The sequence below is a fragment of the Stenella coeruleoalba genome (genome assembly GCF_951394435.1).
Source record: "Stenella coeruleoalba genome assembly, chromosome: 17".
In the NCBI taxonomy this organism is placed as follows: Eukaryota; Metazoa; Chordata; class Mammalia; order Artiodactyla; family Delphinidae; genus Stenella; species Stenella coeruleoalba.
In genome coordinates, this window is record NC_137163.1 from 63,227,373 (window position 1) to 63,250,966 (window position 23,594).

The following is a 23,594-nucleotide window of genomic DNA, read 5'->3' on the forward strand; positions in this document are numbered from 1 at the left end:
ATGGATGATCTTCTGATTCTTTCTTTATTTTCTATCTCTCTCTCTTTTTCTTTATGTTCTGTTTCCTAGGAGATTTCTTCACTTTTGTCTTCCAGTCGTTCTTTGAAGTATTTTGCTTCAGCTATCGTATTTTTTATTTCCCAGAGCTCTTTCTCATTCTCGGAATATTCCTCTTTATAACCTCCTGTTCTTGTTTAATGCGTGTAGTATTTCTCTCTTTCTTTCTCTCTGAGAACGTTTTTTTTAATCTTTTTTTTTTTTTTTGAAGTTTTACTCTGTTCCCTGTGTTGTCCTCACCATCCTTGTGGGTCGTAGGCTGGGTGTTGTCTTCGGAGGCCCAGTGAGGAAGGGAGCTGGGGAACCTTATCTTCCAGAATGTAAGGATGTAGCTTTGGACTCCATCTCCTTATTTGCAGTGTGGCGTATAGATCCATCCCATCTCAGCTGTACCTGGTGTCCAGAGCCTCTCTGTTTTAGGCCTTTCTGAAGAGGAAACCTTTTAGGAAATCTGTCTCCTTGGGGTCAGAGAGGTAACCTGGAAGTCTCATAGCATTTTGAAAGAGCTCCAAACAGTCTTTCTGTTTTCAGGCTCTTCCAGGATTCATCTTTAGAAGTACCAGGTGTGCTTCTGATTCCCGAGGCTTTCTGGGGTCCTGGAGCACAAACTGATTTACTCTTTGTGAGCTCTTTGCTGGCTTCTTGCTCTGCAGGTGAGGTTTCAGCCAGCTCACATCTGCTAAGTTAGTTGCAGCTAATCTGCTTTCCAGGTTACCAACTTTGACTTACCTCTTCTGCTGTTGCTTCCTTTCATATTCTGTGGAGGGTAGGGGCAGAGGGCAAGAGAGAGAGTTTATGGCTTATTGGATTATCAATTTAGAGTTGTTTGGGGAGAGAGAAAAGATTACTCTTTGTGGTCACTGTGTCATGTTTAAGCAGAAACCTTACAAAAGCAGTTTCATGAGAGTGTTGGGGTAGAAATCAGAGAGCAGCAGGCTTGGGAGTCAGTTGAAGGTGAAACATTAGGCTTAGGGAATGAAATCTAATACTTAAGTAACTTTGGTTATTAGTAGAAGGAGAGAAAGGGAGAAATGAAGTGCTAAATGTATTATTACCAACTTCGACTGAGCACTCAGGTGCCTGAGGATCTGTATTCTTCTAACCAGCCAGCTCTTTCTTTCCCTGAAGTGACTTATTCCTTGCAGTGTACACTTTCCTCAGATTTGTAACCCCCTCCGTCAGCTCTCCTCTCATTCTGTGATCCTGTTTTGTGCTTCACAGAGAACTTGTGAGTGGGAGTCTCCTCAGGCCTTCCCGTCCACGTGTATCTGCATTTACACACGTTTTCTCCTCCGTCCTTTCACAGTTGTACACTATTTGCTGGAAACGTAGTTTGTGTTTATATATGGATTTAATTTATCCCTTTGATCTTTGACATCTGAGAACATAAATACTGCTTATAATAGGAAATAGGCCTTTTCCCCTCCTGGAGTACTTAATAACACCAGCTCCACAAAAAGAGAATGTAACCAGTTAAAGTCACTTATAATGTGATTAAAATACTTACTACTTCAAAATATCTGAGCTCAGAATGTATTTTACACTAGACATTGACCAAATCATCTGGGAAAAGCCAGGATATTCCAGATTTCACTTAAAGTTAGGGTTTAGTTTTCAGTTTTTTTGCCCATGTCATTAGCAATATTCAGTGACCCTTGTCAGGACTTTTCCAGTACAGGCATAGTAATATTTCTATTGTTAATTTGACTTCAGAAGTGATAAAGAAGCCCTTTTAGTCACTTTAGCACTTGTGATGATTATTGTCTACTGTTAGAAAAAGAATTATTTACTTCTTCACCACCTTGGTAGAGCCCATGTTGTATAAATATAATACATATACTAAATATGGGGCTTTATTGATGACTGAAATTATAAATTTAAATAAACAGATAAAAGCAGGAGACATAAGAAACAGATTCGAACGTAGAAAAGGGATAGATGGTACCGTTCATGTTGGTTATTCTTGTGTCCATGGTTCTGGGGTCAGAGGTGGAGAGAACGAGCAGAATAACCTTTGCCCTTGCTTAATTGATTAGTCAACTTCTTTCTTTTTGAATTTGAGTCTCTTTCCCCGGACTTAAACAATTGGTTTAATTTTTCAGACAGGGGAAAACAAAGGATGGAGTGGTCCAAAGGCTGGGTTTCCTGAACCAACAAATAACAGTAAGTTTCTATTTTTATATTAACTACACTTGGTGTTCATCAGTGGTTCAGTGACTTGTCCCTCATTGGGTATTTACTGGGTCTGTTTGGACCTGAGATGAGACGTTAAGTGTTATGGGGGATGCATGGAAGTTGTGGTGTTTGCTTTCCTGGAACTGACAGAAGACACAGGTACTCATATCTTTAACATGGTTCAGTCATTGCAGACGGAGTACTATTTTATCCATAAAGCAGTGATGTTCTTTTTTTATAAGTTGTTTTTGTTGTGACATTATTACAATAGAAAAGAATCAAGAAAGAAAAACAATTATCTATCAGCCCATTATAACCCAACATCAACTCTTTTCACAGTTCTACTTTTTAGGTACACACACACACACACACACACACACACACACACACACACACACACTTTTACATAATTATAATATAGACGAAAGTTTGTACTGGGTTTCATTTAACATTGTAATACCCACATTTTTCAGGTTGTGCTGAGTCTTTAGAATTTTTGATATTTTATTAAAGTCACTAATTGAAATATCAGAAATGTAAGAATAAAATTGCTTACAATTTTATTCCAAATATAGTATATCAGACATTTAAAAATCCACTTCAGGTTATTTCTTTTTTCAGAGGTACATGATCAAGCTGTTATGCATTGGAAGCGTAGATATTTTGCTTGATTTCCTCCCCACCTTTCCCAAAAAGCATCTGTTGTCACTGAAGTGACTATTTTACTGTTAATCAGTAAAACAGCACAGCCAGCCAGTGAAGACCTCATCGAAGTGAAGGCCTGAGTGAAGTCAGATCTCTCTCATTTCTAACCCTAGTTCTCTTCTTCATAACCTTCAGAAGCTGAATTAGCTTAAATATGTAAATCGTCATAATGAAGAGTATTCTTTCATGTTAGCAGCTCATCTCTTGATGTATAATGAAATTTGTAACAAACTCTTATCAAAGCATGCTTATGAGAATTGAATTCTTGGATCACCAAAACTAGCCTCTTGGAAAGACTATTTCAGTGAGGTAATAGTATTCATGAGTTACTTTCTGGGAATAATTTAAATAATGTAATATGACTCTGGGCCTTTTGTCTCTGTATGTAAGGATGATGAATGTGATAGGCTTAGCACATTGCCCAAAGAAAAAATGGAATCAGTTCAGGATTCTCAGAGAGTTTGTTTTTAATTCCTTTGATGTTTGAATATATACGATGATAATTACTTGGTCAAGGAATGTAAGAAACATTCAGTTGATCTCAGTTTTATGTAAAGTACTTAGCACAGTATCTCTTTCTTAGTAAGCACATAATGAATGTTAATTTCCTTCCATGCCTTCTCTCGTTTTTTTAATAAAAATTCTATAATTCTGTGTAAGCTCGCCAAAAATTCCACTCTTATACTCTTTATCTGTCAGAGTTATTGCATGTACATGTGAACCAAAGAATATGTATGGTTTATATTTGAATAGTTACTTTTGGCATTAGATATTTTTTCAAAGAACATAAACATTATGTATTTGAATATGGAAGTCAGATAGTTGTTAACTTGATAGTTTTAACATGAAAGCACATTGTAGCTAGCCTGCAAACTCCCATCATTAAACAGTGATATTTTGACCCTCATCTTTATGTCTGTTGATTTTTTTCATAATTTGCTAAGGGATTTGGAACTCCTTTGCAAGTAGGGGAAGAAATATCACAGAGAGGCCAGTGAGTTTCAGTGATGAGAAGTGTATAAGAATGCATAAAAGATTTGCTTTAAACGTAATGTTAGAAGTGATAAAGCGATTTGAAGCCCCCTCAAAATTTAACCAAACTGTTAACACTCTAGGACTTCCTCTGGTCTACAGTAGAGTAGCTCAAACTGAGAATTTGAAAGAAGGATGATCACCCCTTCCCAGTGTGAGGAGGTGAGAAAGCTGATACAAGGTTCTTCTGTGAGTGGCCTGCAGGTTACCACAAACAATGAGGGCAGCCCAGCTCTGAAATTTAACTGTTTCTCTTCCCCAGAGCTAGTTCTCTCTAGTGGAGCCCCCAGGTCCTCTGGAGCCAGCTCGTAGCTACTTAAATACAACGTTAGGAAAAAGTTGGTTGCTATGATGACTCCATTACCTAAAAAATAATTTGAATTCATATATTATGATAATGTTTAGGTTAAATTCTCTTCTACTTAATCAATTCTTAAGTTTGAAATTCTGCCCTAGGTGGTTCCTGTCCTGTGGACAATACCTGTGTTAGTGTTTTGCAGGCAGGGGACAGAGCAGGGGTCTCAGTATGGCACATGTGGGAAGACAGGAATTTGAGAGACTGCCAGAGCTGCCTGCCTCACTGCCATATTGTCTGACCTTGAGCAACTCAGTTTACATCTTATTTTTCAATGTGCTCTGTTAAGAGTTACACATAATCAATTTATAGTATTGAGTATCTTTAATTTTCTAGCATTTGTAAAATGATTAATCATTCTTGAATAACATATGAAAAGGTAACATTACTTTGTAGAAAACAGAATGTCATCATAAAGTGACTCTCTTCATTTTTTTTTTTTTTGATTAAACTTTACTTTACTTCACAAGTTGTAGTTAAAAAGAACAAATTTTTAGCCAACAATTATTTGGATAAATATTATGAAATTAACTTGGAACCACAGTGTACAAAAATTAAAAGAAGAGGACTTCCCTGCTGGCACAGTGGATAAGAATCCGCCTGCCAGTGCAGGGGACACGGGTTTGATCCCTGGTCTGGGAAGATCCCACATGCCGCAGAGCAACTAAGCCCGTGTGCCACAACTACTGAGCCTGTGCTCTAGAGCCCACGAGCTACAACTGCTGAGACCGCGTGCCACAACTGCTGAGTCCGTGTGCTGCAACTACTGAAGCCCACGTGCCTAGAGCCCGTGCTCTGCAACAAGAGAAGACACTGCGATGCGTAGCCCATGCACTGCAACGAAGAGTAGCCCCCGCTCACCACAACTAGAGAAAGCCCGCATGCAGCAATGAAGACCCAACGCAGCCGAAAATAAAAAAAATTTAAATCTTCAAAAAAAAATTAAAAGAAGAGAATACAGAATTGGAAAGGGGGAAGAAGGCAATTTTAACCTGGCACGGCTAGCACCTAACTGTAAGTAGACAAAAAAAGTTAATGTACATGTGCATTTAATTTTTGAAGTGGAAGATATTTTTTTAAAAACATTACAGTCATAAGAAACTGCTAACAGTTACAACAAAAAAATAGTTTAAATGGTTTTGCAAGTGATTGTGATTTCAGAGCCTGGCTCCTGGCTTGATGGCCTGCAGATTTAAAACATGGACCTAATTTTTGCATGCTTCACAAGCCTTTCTTCATTGCACTGAATTGCAGAATGTAGACTCTTCTCAGTGTATTTTCACCCTGTGAATCACTGTCATAGTCGTGTTGAAGTGCAAGAACACATAACTCTGTAATGTGAGGTTTGTGTTAAATTTAGCGTGGGGCAATTTTATACTTGGCACACACATAAGAAGCTAGATTTTTACAGATGAATGACTAACAAGTGTTTTAAAAGATCATGCATTTTAAAGACTTACGGCTCATGGAAAACTTTGTAAAATTTTTAGATACAGTTCAGTTGATAAAATCTTTTTTTTTTTTGTATTCACATTCCATGTTTCTTATTAACACAGGGTTTTACTTAAAAGCAGGTTCATTGTTTCTTAAAGGTAAACTCTGGCTTAATTCGAAATTGGACTAAGCTCAAAAGCATTCACTGGTATGTGCCGAATCCACCCACTAAAAGATTGTTCGGAGGCATTTTTCACATAAATATTTTTCCGTTAACCTTTTAAAAAGTTTTATTTAGCCCCTGTGAAATACGCTGGCTCTTCTAAGGTTCATTAGAGATGACCCAAGACAAATACTTTTGGGATGGGAAGGAATTCTTAATAACCTTTTCAGTATTGAAGTTGACTTATCAAAATTTTTGTCACTTTTATGTTATATCCATGTATTATTAAACTCTGTACATCCTGAAACCAGGAGGATAAACCATCCTGGTGACATGACATTAGAGAGATTGCATGCTTGTATCCCCTATGCTGTGTGCTGTATTTAGAACCTCTACATTTTGGAGGGGGGCAGGTGGGTGAAGTCTGTACTTTTAAGAGAATAGATGAATAGATCCTTTAAGTGTTTTGGGAGAATTCCCTGAACAGTTCCCTTTTGGGGCTCCCATAACAGAAGCCACTTTGTAATGACAGTTAAATTAGTTGGAGCCAATAGGATTTAAATACAGAGCCAAATGATTCAACTTAATTATTTATTTAGACATATAAATACTATGTTGGAAATCTAAGAGTGTAGCTGACTTGTAGCAGTCTATTTTATTTTTTCTTCTTCCAGTTTCATTGAGATATAATTGACATATAGCACTGTATAAGTTTAAGATGTACAGGCATAATGATTTGACTTACATCATGAAATGATTATCACAATAATTTTAGTGAACATCTATCACCTCATACAAAATTAAAGAAGTAGAAAAAAATATTTTTCCTTATGATGAGAAATCCTAATATTTGCTCTCTCGTCAACTTTCATCTGTAACATCCAGCAGTGTTATTTCTGTGTATCATATTGCACATTACATGCCTAGTACTTATAACTGGAAGTTTGTACCTTTGTTGACTGCCTTCACCCAGTTCCCCCTTCCTTACCTCCCACCTCTAGTAGCCACATATCTGATCTCTTTTTCTATGAGTTTCTTTGATTGTTTTTGAAGTATAATTGACCTACAACACTGTGTTAGTTCCTGTTACACAACATAGTCATTAAATATTTCTATAAATTTCAAAATGAGCACCACAGTAAGTCTAGTTATGACTTCACCATACAGAGATATTACATAGTTATTGATTATATTCCCCACACTGTACATTTCATACCCATGACACATTTATTTTGCAACTGGAAGTCTGTACCATCCTAATCTCCCTCATTTATTTCTTTCCTCCCCCAACCCCCTCTAGCAACTACCTGTTGGTTCTCTGTATCTATAACTCTTTTGTTATGTTTGTTCATTTGTTTTGTTTTTAACTTCCACATGTAAGTGAAGTCATACAGTATTTGTCGTTCTCTGTCTGGTTTGTTTCACTTAGCATAATACCCTCTAGGTTCGTCCGTGTTGTTGAAAATGGGAAGATTTCATTGTTTTTTAGGGCTGAGTAATATTCCATTGTATGTATCAAGTCAATCTACGGATTCAGTGAAATTCAGTACAATGAAGAAAGCCCGGGAAGCATGCAAAAATTAGGTCCACGTTTTAGATCTGCAGGCAGTCAAGTCAGGAACCAGGCTCTGCAATCACAGTCACTTGCAAAACCACTTAAACTGTTTTTTAGTTGTAACTGTTAGCAGTTTCTTATGACTGTAATATTTTTAAAAATATCTTCCACTTCAAAAATTAAATGCACATACACTTTAACTTTTTTTGTCTACTTACAGTTAGGTGCTAGCTGTGCCAGGTTAAATTGTCTTCAGGGTACAAAATTCTGTTGCTTTTCTGTACACTAACAATGAACTGTCACAAAAAGAAATTGAAAAAACAATCCCATTTACAGTTGCATCAAAGAAAATAAAATACCTAGGAATAAATCTAACCAAGGAGGTAAAAGACCTGTACTTGGAAAACTGTTAAGACATTGGTGAACATACGTTTTTTTCTAATTAGTGTTTTCATTTTCTTCAGATAAATACCGAGGAGTGGAATTGCTGCATCATAGTTCTGTTTTTAATTTTTTGAGGAATCTCCGTACTGTTTTCCATAGCGACTGTACCAATTTATAGTCCCACCAGCAGTGCATAATAGTTCTCTTTTCTCCACATCCTTGCCAACACTTGTTATTTGTTGTCTTTTTTAAAAATGGAAGTATAGTTGATGTACAATATTATATAAGTTTCAGGTGTACAGGTGATTCACAATTTTTAAAGGTTATATTCCATTTATAGTTATTATAAAATATTGGCTGTATTCTATGTTGTACAGTATATCCTTGTAGCTTAGTTATTTATTATACATAGTAGTTTTTACCTCTCAATCCCCTACCCTTATCTTGCCTCTCCCCATTGGTAAGCACTAGTTTATTCTCTACATCTGTGAGTCTGTTTCTTTTTGCTGTATTCACTAGTTTGTTTTATTTTTATAGATTTCACATGTAAGTGATATCGTACAGTATTTGTGTTTCTCTTTCTGACTCATTTCACTTAGCACAATACCCTCCACGTCCATCCACATTGTTGCAGATGGCAAAATTTTATGTTTTTTTATAGCTGAGTAGTGTTCCTTTGTACATATATACCACATCTTCTTTATCCATTCATCTATTAATGGACACTTAGATTACTTCCGTATCTTGACAGTTATAAACAGTGCTGCTGTGAACATTAGGGTGCATGTATCTTTTCAAATCAGTGTTTTCAGTTTTTTCACATAAATCCCCAGGAGTGAAATTCCTGGATCATATGGTAGCTCTATTTTTAGTTTTTTTGAGAAACCTCCATACTGTTTTCCATAGTGGCTACAACAATTTACATTCCCACCATCAGTGCAGGAGGGTTCCCTTTTCTCCACACCCTCAGCAACATTTGTTATTTGTGGTCTTTTTGATGATAGTCATTCTGACAGGTGTGAGGTGATATCTCATTTTGTTTTTAATTTGCATTTTTCTGATGATTAGCAATGCTGAGCATCTTTTCATGTGGCTATTGGCCATCTGTATGTCTTCTTTGGAAAAATATCTTCAGGTCTTCTGCCCATTTTTTAATGGAGTTCATTTTTTGATGTTGAGTTGTATGAGCTGTTTATATACTTTGGATATTAACCCCTTATCGGTCATATCATTTTCAAATATTTTCTCCCATTCCATAGCTTGTATTTTCATTTTGTCAATGGTTTCCTTCACTGCACAAAAGCTTTTAAGTTTAATCAGATCCCATTTGTTTATTTTTGCTTTTATTTCCTTTGCTTTAGGAGACAGATCCAAAAATATCTTGCTACAATTTATGTCAAAGAGTATTCCACCTACGTTTTCTTCTAGGATGTTTATGGTTTCCATTCTTAGATTTAGGTCTTTAGTTCATTTGAGTTTATTTTTGTATATGGTGTTAGAGAATGTTCTGATTTCATTCTTTTACATGTAGGTGTCCAGTTTTCCTGGCACCACTTATTGAAGAGACTCTCTTTTCTCCATTGTATATTCTTGCCTCCTTTGTCATAGATTAATTGACCAGAAGTATGTGGGTTTATTTCTGGGCTGTCTATTCTGTTCCATTGGTCTTTGTTTCTGCTTTTGTGCTAGTACCACCATACTGTTTTGATTACTGTAGCTTTGTAATATAGTTTTAAATTAGGGCACATGTTCTTTGTTCTTCTTCGTCAAGGTTGTTTTAGCTATTCAGGGTCTTTTGTGTTTCCATACAGATTTTAGAATTATTTTTTCTAGTTCTGTGAAAAATGCCATGGACACTTGGATAGGGATTTCACTGGATCTGTAGATTGCCTTGGGTAGTATGGTCATTTTAACAATATTAATTCTTCCAGTCCATGAACATGTATATCTTTGCATCTGTGTTGTCTTCAGTTTCTTTCATCAGTGTCTTACAGTTTTCTGAGTATGGTATTTTACCTTCTTAGTTTAGATTTATTCCATTGGTATTTCAATAGGGGAATGAGAGACAGTGTTAAGCTTGCTTTTGTTTTAGGCATACCAGTTGAGTTTGTAGTTAAGGGCCCATTCATTTAAGGAAAAATAATCTGAAACTAGAAGGAAAGCCTTTAATCAGATTTTTAAAAATATTTATTTATTTAGGTTGCGTCGGGGCTTAGTTGCAGGCACACAGGCTCTTCATTGTGGCACTCGGGCTTCTCTCTAGTTGTGGCGCGCGGGCTCCAGAGTGTGTGGGCTCTGTAGTTTGCAGCATGCAGACTCTCTAGTTGATGTGCACAAGCTCAGTAGTTGTGGCGCACGGGCTTAGTTACCCCGTGGCATGTGGGATCTTAGTTCCCTGACCAGGGATTGAATCTGTGTCCCCTGCATTGCAAGGCGGATTCTCTGCCACTGGACCACCAGGGAAGTCCCTGTAATCAGATTAACACAGTGTATCTTTGTGAAATATTCTCAGGAAAGATTGAATGAATTAAAAATTTTTCATGATTTAAAAAACTTGTTTGAATTACATTTTTACATACAAAAAGATTTCAGATACATGTTTTGTTAAAAAATGAAACCATATGAACCATTTTAGGATACATTTATTGATTGCAGTATGAGAGTGTTTTTAAGCATAAGAGCAAAGGATGAAATCGTAACTTAAAAAGAGATGGGTTTAGATACATAAAAACTAAAAATGAATTCAGGGAACAGCGTAAGAAAATAAAAAGGTAAATGACAAACAGAAAGCATAACTTGCAGCATATGTAAGCACCAGGTTAAATATACCCAAAGGACACCTACAGGTTAAGTAACTTCCCAATAGAAAAATGGCCGAAGGACTTAGGGAGTCATTTTAAAAAAAAACAGAAATTAAGTAATGAAAACTGTTCAGCAATCAGGAAAGTCCAGATTAGAAATAAATGTTATATAATTTCACATCTATATAATTGACAAGAATTTAAAAATGATGATTCTAGCCACTGAAGAAACAGTTACTCACTTACTGCTGAGAAGATTGTGAATTAGCACTGCCTTTCTGAAGAAACAAGAATGCAAAGCTTAGGCCCAATTTTTTCTAAAGCTTAACTAAAAGGTATGGAAAAATATAAGAGAATGTCTTTTCCATAATAAACATACACAGGTTTATAATCAGAAAAAAATTGAAGTATATTTAAAACACTGACAGATACAACAAACTTTGGCCTGAATTGCACAATCTGGCTGAATTTAAACAAATGGTATATATTAAACAGCTATGGAGGTAGTTACTGAATACCTAAGTCTACTTGGGGAGACTTTTATGACTTTTTTTAAGAGGAGAAAATGAGTAGTTTTCTAAAGTTTGAATGAAATTTCAGCTTCTGAAATTTGTTTTGGAAATCTGAAATATGTGCTCCTTATTCTCAGAGCCCTGCGAGGATCAAAGGTGTTTAAAACTAGTATTCTTATAACCAAAACAGAGCAGAGCAGTGACACACAGAGGAAAGTCTCCCAGAGACTGAAAGCTGAAGTATTAAGAGCTACTAAATTATTTTCTGTGTTATCAAAGAAATTCTACAATAAACATAGGATAAAATAAGGGTAATTCTTGTAAGTACTCATTCATCAGCTTGTCTAGAAAGATGGAGGTTTATAACTCCCATATAATATATTATAATTTACCAAGAAATGTTAAACATGTATTATTTTTAAAGAAAAAATATAGGTAATACTTGATACATAATGAATTTAACACATACAAGTTATGAAGCATGATGATAAAATGAGCACTTACGAATCCACTGCTGCATTTGAGGACCAGAACGTTACCAATGTTGTTACCTTCACCACTTTCTTGTCCCTTGGCCTACCTTGCTTCTCCCCACCTGAGGTAATCACTCTCTGGATTTTATATATAGTCATACAGTTTTATCACCCTTTATTTCATACAGTTTTATCAAATAAATATGAGTCCTTAACAGTATTTGTTTTGTTTTGCTTTTTTAACTTTAGAAACAATGACATTATACTGTATACTTTCTGGAATATTTTCTCCCATTTCAAATTATAACTTAAGATTAATTTATTTTGTTAACATATAGTTATTTCATCCACCGTGTGCATATTCTATAATTGATTTATCTATTCTCCTATTAATCCACTTGGGATATTTTCAGGATTTTGTTATTATAAACAATATTACTGTGAACATTTTCGAGCATGTTTCCTGGTATACATATGTAAGAGTTTCTGGGAACATACCTAGGAGTGGAATCTATGAATTACAGGGTATGTGTACATTCAGATTTACAGGAAATACTGTCTGCTTTGTAGTGGAAGAGTGGAGAGCCCTTCAAAATATCTAGTAGAAGTAGAAACATTTTAAATCACTTTTGTACCTCTGAATTCATTTTAATGATGAGTTTAATTGGACTTCAGTTCAAATTCCACTATATTGTTAATCTTATGTTACTCTTCTATTTTTACTTAGTCTTTTGAGTGGATAAAAATTTTAAATGCAGAAAAGGTGAGAAATCTCCCTGTGCTTTTGTCCCCATTAGCAGTTTCCACCCTGTCTCCCAAACAAGTAATTTTTGATTAGTTTCTTTAATATTACTCTAGAATCTTTTTACACATATAGAAACAAATTCAAATATGTATTATTTTATCCTCTAGCATTGTAGACACACTGTTCTATAATTTTCTTTTCACTCAACAATATGTCCTGAAGATCCTTCCGTATTGATAATGTGTAGGACTTTATTATTTAACTAGTTTTGAACTGACGCGCATTTGAGTTGTTTCCTGTCTTTTTATATTATAAATAATACTGCTGCATAAAGCTCATACATACATCCTTTTAAATGTGTGCTAGTGTATTTGTTGGATAAATTCTTACAAGTGGAAATACTAAGTCAAAGAATATGTGCACTTATAATTTTGATAAATGATGCCAGATTATGCTCAATAGAGATTTCCCAGCTTACATTCCTACTAGCAGTTTATGGGATTTCCTGTTTCCCCACAGCTTCAGTAACAGGGTGCTCTCAAACTTCTGGACATTTGCCAATCTGATAGCTAAACTATGGTATTCTGTGTAGTTTTATTTTGCATTTTTCCTTTTGTGAGTGGGATTGAGTATATTTTTTGTACATTTATGGGTCATTTCTATACTTTATTTTACTTCTACACTATTTATGTCAATGATATAGTTATATCTGTTGCTCATTTTAAAATTAGATTGTTGGTCTTTTTTTTTTCCTTACTTGAAAAGAGCGTGTGTGTGTGTGTGTGTGTGTGTGTGTGTGTGTGTGCCTTTATAATACGACTTGCTAATTTTTTCTTGTTCTCTTTGTTTACGGTGGAATTTTCTTTTTTTTAATATTTTTCATTTTTTTAACATCTTTATTGGAGTATAATTGCTTTACAGTGGGGTGTTAGTTTCTGCTTTATAACAAAGTGAATCAGCTATACATACACATATATCCCCATATCTCCTCCCTCTTGCATCTCCCTCCCACCCTCCCTGTCCCACTGGAATTTTCTTTTAAAGTTTGGTTTTCTTTTTAATGTATTTGAATGGCCTTTCTTTTATAATCTTTTATAGTATTTGTAATCTTAACATAGTTAATAATGCCTTCCCCGTTCTGAGATTATATAAAATCCTTTTAAGTTACTTTCTGGAACTTTTATAGTTTTATTTTTTGTCCTTAAATCTTTGATCCCTCTGGGATTTATACTGAAAGTTGGATCCAACTTTAATCCCCATTGCACTGAGACTTGACTGTTATACTAAGATTCTGTATGCATTTGGTATTATTCTGGACCTTCTATTCTCTTCTGTTCATTTGACTATTTATGCAGCAGTTTTAATCATTGAGTATTTTGTTTTAACATGAGTAAACTTAAACTTTGTTTAAAACAAATGTGAAAGAAGTTATGCTTGGTCTATGATCTTTCTGCACATACTACATGCATTATAAGTAATTGAGAAGATAAAAATCTCCTTGACATGAGAAATGAGAGGAGCAAGGGTAGTCAAAGCACCAATTAAAAGCACTAAAAGAAGCAGCAGGGAACTGCTGCTGGTTGAAGGCAGTTAGGTTTAGAAATGCAGTGGCGACAGTCTCCCTAAAACGTCTGTGTGTGATCAGTGTAGCATTCATTCATTCATTCAGAAAGTATTTATAGACTGCATTGTACTACTTTTTGTTTTATTGGTGATTTCAACGAAGTTTTTAAAAGTTGAAATTGCTTCTTGAAAAGCTAGTCAATCTGTAATATAAACGTGGTTAACTACTCCCCTTCCCCCCATTAGAAAAGGAGGGGGAACTTTTAAAAAATGAAAAGTGTAATTTGAAAAAAAATCTATTGTTTTTTATTTAAAAGTAAAACCGTATAGTGCAGTACCTGAAATTGTCAGTGTTTAATATTTGGACAAACGAAAAAAAAGTGTTTTCACTTTTTTCCCACTGTATTAATGGTCTTAGATATCATCTAGACTTGTGGTTCTCAGCTTGGTGTTGCTGCACTTGATATAATAATAGGTGTCATTATTGGTATTACAACAACCTAATGGAAATAATGCATTCATTCTTAGAAGACTGCTTTGCTTTGGGTTAGAGCAATGAATGTCTGAATTCATATCTCAGACAGTTCTGAATCTCAGATTGGCACTGTTTGGTAGAAGGAACAGGAAGATGATTTATTACTAAAGAAATGCAGTCTGTCTGAAAGGTAGATCCTTGAAACATGGTATGCATAGAACAAAAAGAAGACAAAAGTCCTAAGTGTGAAAAGGTTGGAGAACATCCAATCTCTTATTTTACAAATAGGAAAATTGAGGCTCAGGTGATTTTATAACTTGCCTGAGGACACTCAGTTAGAGGTAGTGAAAACTTGAACTTGTGTCTTCTGATTCTGAGGTCTGCATTTGTCACTAGACAACATATTTATTTCTATATCTATCACTTGCTGATAATTAAGGAAATTTTGAATAATGTTTTCTTAAAGAAATTCCACTAAAATTAAGTATGCATTTTCTTGAAAGAATGTTTCATATATCAGGTACCAGAATCTTTAAAAAAAAAACATTTAGGATGTTTCATAACGTGGAAAATGTCCAAACTATTGTTTCAGATACCAGTTTGATATTTGGGTGGATCATGTAAAAACACTAAAGTGGCTGAGGAAGCATGTTCACTGTTTGTTTTAACAGTGGAACAGCCATCTGCTTTACATGACTTTTCTTAAGACTTAAAAAATTTACGAATAGTCCGTTTTTAAAAACACTCTCAGGCTTTTGGGGTGATGTTATTCAAGTGTATTGTTTTATTCCAAGCTTTCTGGTTTGTGTTAAGATGATTCATAGACTTTTAGAGCTGAAAGAGATTTTCAGGTTCTAGTCTAATTCATTTTACAGTTGAAGGAAACAAGGTAAAGAGACAATCTGCAACTTGAACTCTGATAGCTAAGGCTTCAGTGGAGCACACTTACCACTGAACTGTGTCATCTTTTCTTTGTTACATTTTGTGCTAATACACATTTTTTTTTTGCTACTCTAAAAAAAATTTTAGTTTTTAAGAGCAGTTCTAGGTTTACAACAAAATTGAGAGGGAGATTCAGAGATTTCTCATATAAACCCTGTCCCCATATATGCATAACCTTTCACATTATCAACATAACTCACTAGGTGGTACATTTTTTTTTTTTTTTTTTTTTTAACAAAGGATGAACCTACATTGATATATCATGATCACTCGAAGTCCATAGTGAACCTTAGGTACATTTTATAGGTTTGGGCAAATGTGTAATGATATATATCCATCATTACAATATCGTACAGAATATTTTCACTGCCCTAAAAATCTTTTGTACTTTGTCTTTTTCTCTCTCCCTACCTCCCTTCACCCCCTGACAACCACTGTTTTTCTTATTGTCTCCAGAGTTTCGCCTTTTCCAGGATCTCATGTAGTTGGAATCACAGATCTGTAACCTTTTAAGACTGGCTTCTTGCACATGGTGATAAGCATTTAATGTTCCTCTATGTCTTTTCATGATTGATAACTCATTTCTTTTTAGCTCTGAGTAATATTTCATTGTCTGGGTGTATCACAGTTTATTCACCTACTAAGGGACATCTTGGTTGCTTCTACGTTTTGGCAATTATGAATAAGGCTGTTACAGACATCTGTATGCAGATTTTTACATGGACATAAGTTTTTAACTTCTTTGAATAGATACCAGGAAACATGATTGCTGGTAAGAGTATGTTTACTTTTGTAAGAAACCACCAACCTACCTACCAGAGTGGTTGTACCATTGTGCATTCCTATTGACAAAGAGTTGGAGTTGCTTTAACTCCTGACCAACATTTGGTGGTGATGTCAATGTTTCAGATTTTGGCCATTCTAATAGGTGTGTAGTGATATCTGGTGTTTTGGTTTGTTTGTTTGTTTTTTTGCGGTACGTGGGCCTCTCACTGCTGTGGCCTCTCCCGTTGCGGAGCACAGGCTCCGGATGCGCAGGCCCAAGCGGCCATGGCTCACGGGCCCAGCCACTCTGTGGCATGTGGGATCCTCCCGGACCGGGGCACGAACCCATGTCCCCTGCATCGGCAGGCGGACTCTCAACCACTGCACCACCAGGGAAGCCCCTATTAAATGTATCTTTTGCACATATTTTCTCCCAGTCTGTGACTTCTAATTCTCTTGATAATATCTTTTATAGAGCAGAAGTTTTTAATTTTAATGAAGTCCAGCTTATCAATTATTTTTTCATGGATCTTGTCTTTGGTGTTATATCTGAAAAGGCATTACCATACCCAAGGTCATCTAGATTTTGTCCTATGTTATCTTCTAGGAGTTTTATAGTTTTGCATTTTACATATATTACTATGAGTTTTGTGAAGGATGTAAGGTCGGTGTCTAGATTAATTTTTTTACATGTGGATGTCCAGTTTTTCCAGCATCATTTGTTGAAGAGACTGTTTTTGCTCCATTGTATTGCCTTTGCTCCTTTGTCAAAGATCAATTGACTGTGTTTATGGGGGTCCATTTCTGGGCTCTCTCTTCTGTTCCACTGATCTGTTTGTCTATTCTTTCACCCGTACCACATTATCTTGATTACTGTAGCTTTGTAGTAAGTCTTGAAGTCGGGTAGCATCAGTCCTCCATATTTGTTGTTCACCTTCAGTACAGGCTTGGCTATTACAGGATTTTTGCCTCTCTGTATAAACTTTAGAATCAGTTTGTTGATATCCATAAAATAACTTGCTGGGATTTTGATTGGGATTGCATTGAATCTATAGATCAATTTAGGAGGAACTGACATCTTGACAATATTGAGTCTTTTTATCCATGAACATGGAATACCTCTTCATTTATTTAGCTTTTCTTGATTTTGTTCATCAGAGTTTTATAATTTTCTTCATACAGATCTGTATATATTTTGTTACATTTATACCTAAGTATCACATTTTTGGGAGGTGCTAATATAAATGGTATTGTGTTTTTAATTTGAAATTACACTTGTTCATTGTTGATATATAAGATATTTACTATCCATAATTTTATTTTATTTTTTTGAATTTTATTTTTTTATATAGCATGTTCTTATTAGCTATCTATTTTATACATATTAGTGTATGTCAATCCCAATCTCCCAATTCATCCCACCACCGTCACTCCCCCACCCCTGACTTTCCCCACTTGGTGTCCATGTATTTGTTCTCTACATCTGTGTCTCTATTTCTGCCGTGCAAACCAGTTCATCTGTTCCATTTTCTCTTAATAGTTTTTAAGTGTATAGTACGATAGCGTTAACTGTAAGCACAATGTTGTACAGCAGATCTCTAGAACTTTTTCATCTTGCATGACTGAAATGCTGTACTCATTGAATAGCAGCTCTCCATTTCCCCTGTGTCGTTCTGCTTCCGGTTTCTGTGAGTGTGACTACTTGATGTACCTCATCTATGTGAAATCAAGTAGTTTTGTCGTCTCTGACTGGCTTATATCACTTAGCATCAGCTCCTCAAGGTTCATTCGTGCCGTTGCATGTGATGGGATTTCATTCTTTTTTATGACTGAATAATATTCTATGATGTTTATAAACCACACTTTCTTTATCCATTCAACCACTGATAGGCATTTAGATTATTTCCACTTCCCGACTGTTGTGAATAATGCTGCAGTGAACACTAGAGTGCAAATATCTCTTTGAGAACTTGTTTTCAAGTTTTTTTGGATAAATACCCGCAAGCGGGATTGCTGTTTCATGTGGTAGTTCCTTTTGTAATTTTTTGAGGTAGCTCCACCCATAGTGGCTACACCATTTTATATTCCCACCAACAGCGCACAAGGGTTCCAGTTTCTCCATACCTTTGTCAACACTTATTTCCTTTTTGTTAAAATAACGGCCGTCCTACCAGGTGTGAAGTCATACTTCATTGTGGTTTTGCGTTTGCATTTCTCTAATCATCAGTGATGTTGGGCATCTTTTCATATCTGTTGACCATTTGTATGTCTTCTTTGAAGAAGTGTCTGTTCAAGTTCTTTCTTTGCACATTTTCAACCAGGTTATTAGTCTTCTTGTATTAAATTGCAGGAGTTCCTTATATATTTTGGATATTAACTCATTATAAGATAGATGGTTTGCAGGTATTTTCTGTCATTCCATAAATTGCCTTTTCACACTGTTCATTGTTTCCTTTTCTGTGCAGAAGCATTTTAGTTTGACATCATCCCGCTTGGTCTATTTTTGCATTTTTTGGCCTGTGCTTTTGGTATCACATCTAAGAAATCATTGCCTAGACCAATGTTATAAAACTTTTCCCCTATGTTTTCTTCTAGGAGTATTATAGTTTGGGGTCTTATGTTTAAGTCTTTAATCCATTTTGAGTTGATTTTTGTGTATGGTATAAAATAAGGATCCAATTCCATCCTTTTGCATGTGGATATCCAGTTTCCCCATTTGTTAAAGGAACTGTTCTTTCCTCATTACGTAGTCTTGGCACCATTGTTGAAGATCAGTTGACCATATATGTGTATTATTTCTAGGTTCTCTAATCTGTTCCATTGGTCTGTGTGTCTGTATTTATGCCAGTATTCTAGTGTTTTGATTACTGTAGCTTTCTAATATATTTTTAAATAGGTAAGTGTGATGCCTCCAGTTTTTTTCTTCTTTCTCAAGATTGATTTGGCTATTCAAGGTCTTTTGTAGTTCCATATGAAATTTAGGATTTTAAAAAATTTCTCTAAAAAAATGCCACTGGGATTTAGATAGGAATAGCATTGAATCGATAGATTGTTTTGGTAGTCTGGACATTTTAATAATATTACATTTCACAATCCATGAACACAGGATCTCTTTTCATTTATTTGTGTGTTCTTTCATTTCTTTCAGCAGTTTATAATTTTCAGTGTATAAGTATTTACCTTTTTGGTTAAGAAAATTCCTAAATATTTTATTCTTTTTGATGCTATTGTAAATGTAATTGTTTTTGTAATTTCCTTTTCAGATTGTTTATTGTTAGTGTATAGAAAAACAACTGATTTTTGTCTGTTGACTTTATGTATTGCTACTTTGCTGAATTCATTTATTAGTTCCAGCAGGTTTTTTTGTGTGGAATCTTTCATGTTTTCTATATATACGATTATATAATCTGCAAATAGAGATAATTTTACTTCTTCTTTTCCAGTTTGCATGCTTTTTATTTATTTTTCTTGCCTAATTCCTCTGGTTAGAAATTCCAGTATTTGTTGAATAAAAGTGTCAGAAATGGGGATTCTTGCCTTGTTCCTGATTTTAGAGGAAAAGCTGGACTATTTTTTTTAATGTATTCACTCTGACCCCAAATTTTTATTTGTCCTTCATAAATCTTGTTTCCTTAATTTCTGCTATGGACTATTTTTATGAAGTTTATTTCTCTTGCAGAATGAAGCCTCTGGTTGTCAACTCTCAGAGGAAGCGTCTTTAGCATGCTCATGGTCACATAGAATGACAGATTTCGTAGGGCTCTCTTTTGTTCTCTTTCTGATCCGTTAAGCTTTTTGCCTCTATTATGGTATAACACTCAGCTGTTAGGCTCCACTAATTGCAGCATATAGCCCTATTGTTTTCTTAGAACATAAATTGCTCTCATTCTGATACAATTAAATTTGGTCCCTTTTCAGGAGAGTTTTAAGTATCAGTTGTCTTCCAGTGATCTGACTCTTACTTTATTTATTTACTTATAGCTGTGTTGGGTCTTCGTTTCTGTGCGAGGGCTTTCTCTAGTTGCGGCAAGCGGGATCCACTCTTCATCGCGGTGCGTGGGCCTCTCACTATCGCGGCCTCTCTTGTTGCGGAGCATAGGCTCCAGACGCACAGGCTCAGTAATTGTGGCTCATGGGCTTAGTTGCTGTGCGGCATGTGGGATCTTCCCAGACCAGGGCTCGAACCCGTGTCCCCTGCCAACCACTGCGCCACCAGGGAAGCCCCTAAGGAGAGTGTTTGAAACCAGTATTTCAGATTTGTTCTGTCCCTTTGGGCCTTCTTCTTAGCTGTCTGTTTCCCTGGTTCTTTCTGGGAAATTAGCTGGTTTACGTTGGAACTTGCTGCTGCTTTCATGAAGCTACTAGACTCCTGTGAATTGCTGAGCACCCAAATCTCCAGTGTTTTCAAGAGTGCCCTTAGGCTTGAACTTCCCTACGTTCCATTTAAAATAAAGTCACTTCCTTTGGGAAGGCTTCAGAGCTCTGTTCTCATGGACTACCTCACCCCTGGGCAGAATTCTGAGTCCCTGTTCTGGAGTGGGAATGGGGACGGTGGCCCACTTCTCTGAGAGTGACACCCCTGCTTTGTGAGCAGGGTGTTGGTCAGGGGAGGTAATCTCTGGTGTTCTTGGTTTGCCTTTTCTGACATGAACTTCCATCCTGTGAGCAAGCTGAGGAGAGAGCAGTCAGTTCTCAAGTGTTCTCGGCCTGCTGTGCCTGTGTGGAGCTTTCCCTGTATGAGTGGTGGTTGGGTGGAAGAAGGGATTGCCTGACTTTTTGTCTGTATACATGAGGAATTTAACTTTTGAAGCTTGGAGCTGGGGGAAGTGAGAAATTGTGGTGGCCTGCCGTTCTGGTGAGATACCATATTACTTATAGGCGGTTGAGGAGAAAAAGAGCCCCATCTTTGTAGCTGCATGTGGTGGACGGAATGGGTCATGGCTCAAGTGCCAAAGACTTTTATTCTTCTTGAGATTTGTTAGATTTTCCTGAAAAAATGTGCAGTGATTTCTGATGCAAAACCTGGAGCTAGGCTAGGTGTCACAGGTTGAGGGCATAGTCCTCTACAAGACTGCTTCACTTCAGACAACAGCCACTATTGGGAGGATTTCCAAAGCCACCCTCACTTCTGACCAACTGGCTATAAATTCAAGGCTTCCCACTACCCTTTAGATTTGATAATTCACTAGAATGACTCACAGAACTTAGGAAAGTCTTTTACTTAAGATTACAGTATTGTTATAGCAAAAATGATTCAAGTCAGAACTAGCTAAAAGAAAGAGACACAAATGGTAAGATCTGGAGGGTCCCAAACACTAAGCTTCTGGTATACTTTTTTTGATGTCCTTTTCCCATGGAGTCAGGAATGTGTCACTCCCTACCCAGTGATGTGTAATATGCACAGAGTATTGCCTGCTAAGCACTCAGTTTCCAGAGTTGTGCAATTTTTGTGGGCATTTATTTCACAGGCATAACTGATTGAGTCATTGGCCATGAGGTTGATAACAATCTCCAACCCTCCTCCCCCTCCTCAGAGGTTGGGCTGCTACCATGGGACTCAAAGCTCCAACCCTCTAATCACATAGTTGGTTTTTCTGACATAACCATCCCCCATTCTGAGTCATCTTGTTGGCATAAACTCTGACATGGTCCAAGGGGTGCCCCATGAATAACAAAGACACTCCTGTCACTCATGAAATTCTAAGGATTCAGAGGCTGTCTCCCAGGAAGTGGGGACAAAGTCCAGCCAAATTCTCTATTACATGGGAGAATGTTTTATTTGTTATATGCCCTTATATTCAATTTCCAGGGACTTAAAAATATTTTAAAATGACTATTCTCTAGTTTTGGCTGTTTGTTGGGGTGGGTCCGTAGACCTCCACATGTCATCTTTTGGAAATAGAATGTCTGCTTTCTTTTGATTAATATTTATAAGATATGTCTTTTTCCTCATCCTTTTACTCTCAGCTTACCTATATAATTATATTTGAAGTGAATTTCTTTTAGGCAGCATGTAGTTGGGTCATATTTTTAATCTACTCTGACAATCTCCTTTTAATTGGTATATTTAGATCATTTATATTTAATGTAATTATTGATATGTTAGGACTTAAGTCTGACATCTTATTGACTTTTTCTTTCTTTTTTTTAAGTAGGGTTTTTAAAATATTTATTTATTTATTTTTGGCTGCATTGGGTCTTCGTTGCTGCGTGCGGGCTTTCTCTAGTTCTGGCAGACAGGGGCTGTACTCTTCAGTGTGTCACACAGGCTTAGTTGCTCCGTGGCATGTGGGATCTTCCCGGACCAGGGCTTGAACCTGTGTCTCCTGCATTGGCAGGCAGATTCTTAACCACTGCGCCACCAGGAAAGTCCTTATTTACTTACTCTATTCTTCTGTTTTCTTTTTCTTACTCCCTATGGGTTACTTGATCACTTTTTAGAATTCTAGTTCAGTTTCCACACTCTGATTCCTTTTGTGCCCAAGGTGGGGGACTCCTTTTTATTGCTGGATGGAGTAGGAATTCTGGTCCCTGCATGGCCTTCACTGACACCACAGTGGGGATAACCTTGTTACCACTAGGTGATGATTAAAGTCCTGATTCTCCACTCTTCCTCTTCTGACTCCACTCGTTACTGCCAGATTGGGGTAGAAGTCCAGGCTCCCTGTGTGGTCTTCACTGAGACCATGGGGTGGGATCATAATCCCTGCTTCATAGGGTCATTGTGAGGATTACTGAGCTAATATATGCAAAGCCTGCTATCTAGTAAGGACCACATGAGTTTTAGCTATAATTATGACTGTTTTGTGAGCTCTCTGTAACAGAGGCTCAGGATGCTAACAGAAGGATACTGTTGGGGCTGCTGTGTTAGGCATTTCAGTATGTGTTTCTTCCTGCTGAGGGATTGGTCATTTGTGTCATGTGGCAATATATATAATCCGTTTTTAGTCTTTTTTACGTCTTAGGGCAAATAGTCACTAATGGATTTTTTCCTGTGAAGAAATAACTAGTGAGGATGATCTTTATTTTACCAGCAATGTTTTTATCCCGTTTGAATAAACTTAATAATTGAACACGACTCATTGTCTTCACAAGCTGCTCTCACACTTCATTATCACTGCAGAAGTTTTGTCCTACTCAGTAGAAATACTCACAGTTGTATCTTTATGGAAAATGTTGAGCCTTGAACACATTTCTGCTACATAAGCCAACTAAGTGAGACCTTCTTTACTATTAAGATGAATGTGAGTTTATTCACCATACTCAGGGTCCTGCCCTTCGTAATTATATACTTTTTATTTTTCTCTTTTAAAGAAAAAATAACAATTCAACCGTGGGTTTGAAAACTCTGACTGGCCCCTTTCTTTGGCTAAGCTAGTGTACATTTGTGTAATAGAACTGGCTTTCCAAAGGCATTGCCCAGTTCATTTCAAATTGTTTTCTTAAAAAATGAAAAGA

At 36.4% G+C, this 23,594-nt stretch overlaps 1 protein-coding gene across 18 annotated transcripts in view; it reads left to right on the top strand.

Moving 5' to 3' along the window:
- The window catches only part of STAU2 (staufen double-stranded RNA binding protein 2), a 305,285-nt gene that overhangs the window by 141,276 nt on the left and 140,415 nt on the right, over positions 1 to 23,594 (top strand). For all 18 annotated transcript variants that reach the window (XM_079901619.1, XM_079901618.1, XM_079901620.1 and 15 more), the window contains one exon: positions 2,160 to 2,220. In XM_079901619.1, coding sequence (XP_079757745.1) covers positions 2,160 to 2,220 — 61 coding nt within the window. The remainder of the gene's footprint in view (positions 1 to 2,159; positions 2,221 to 23,594) is intronic.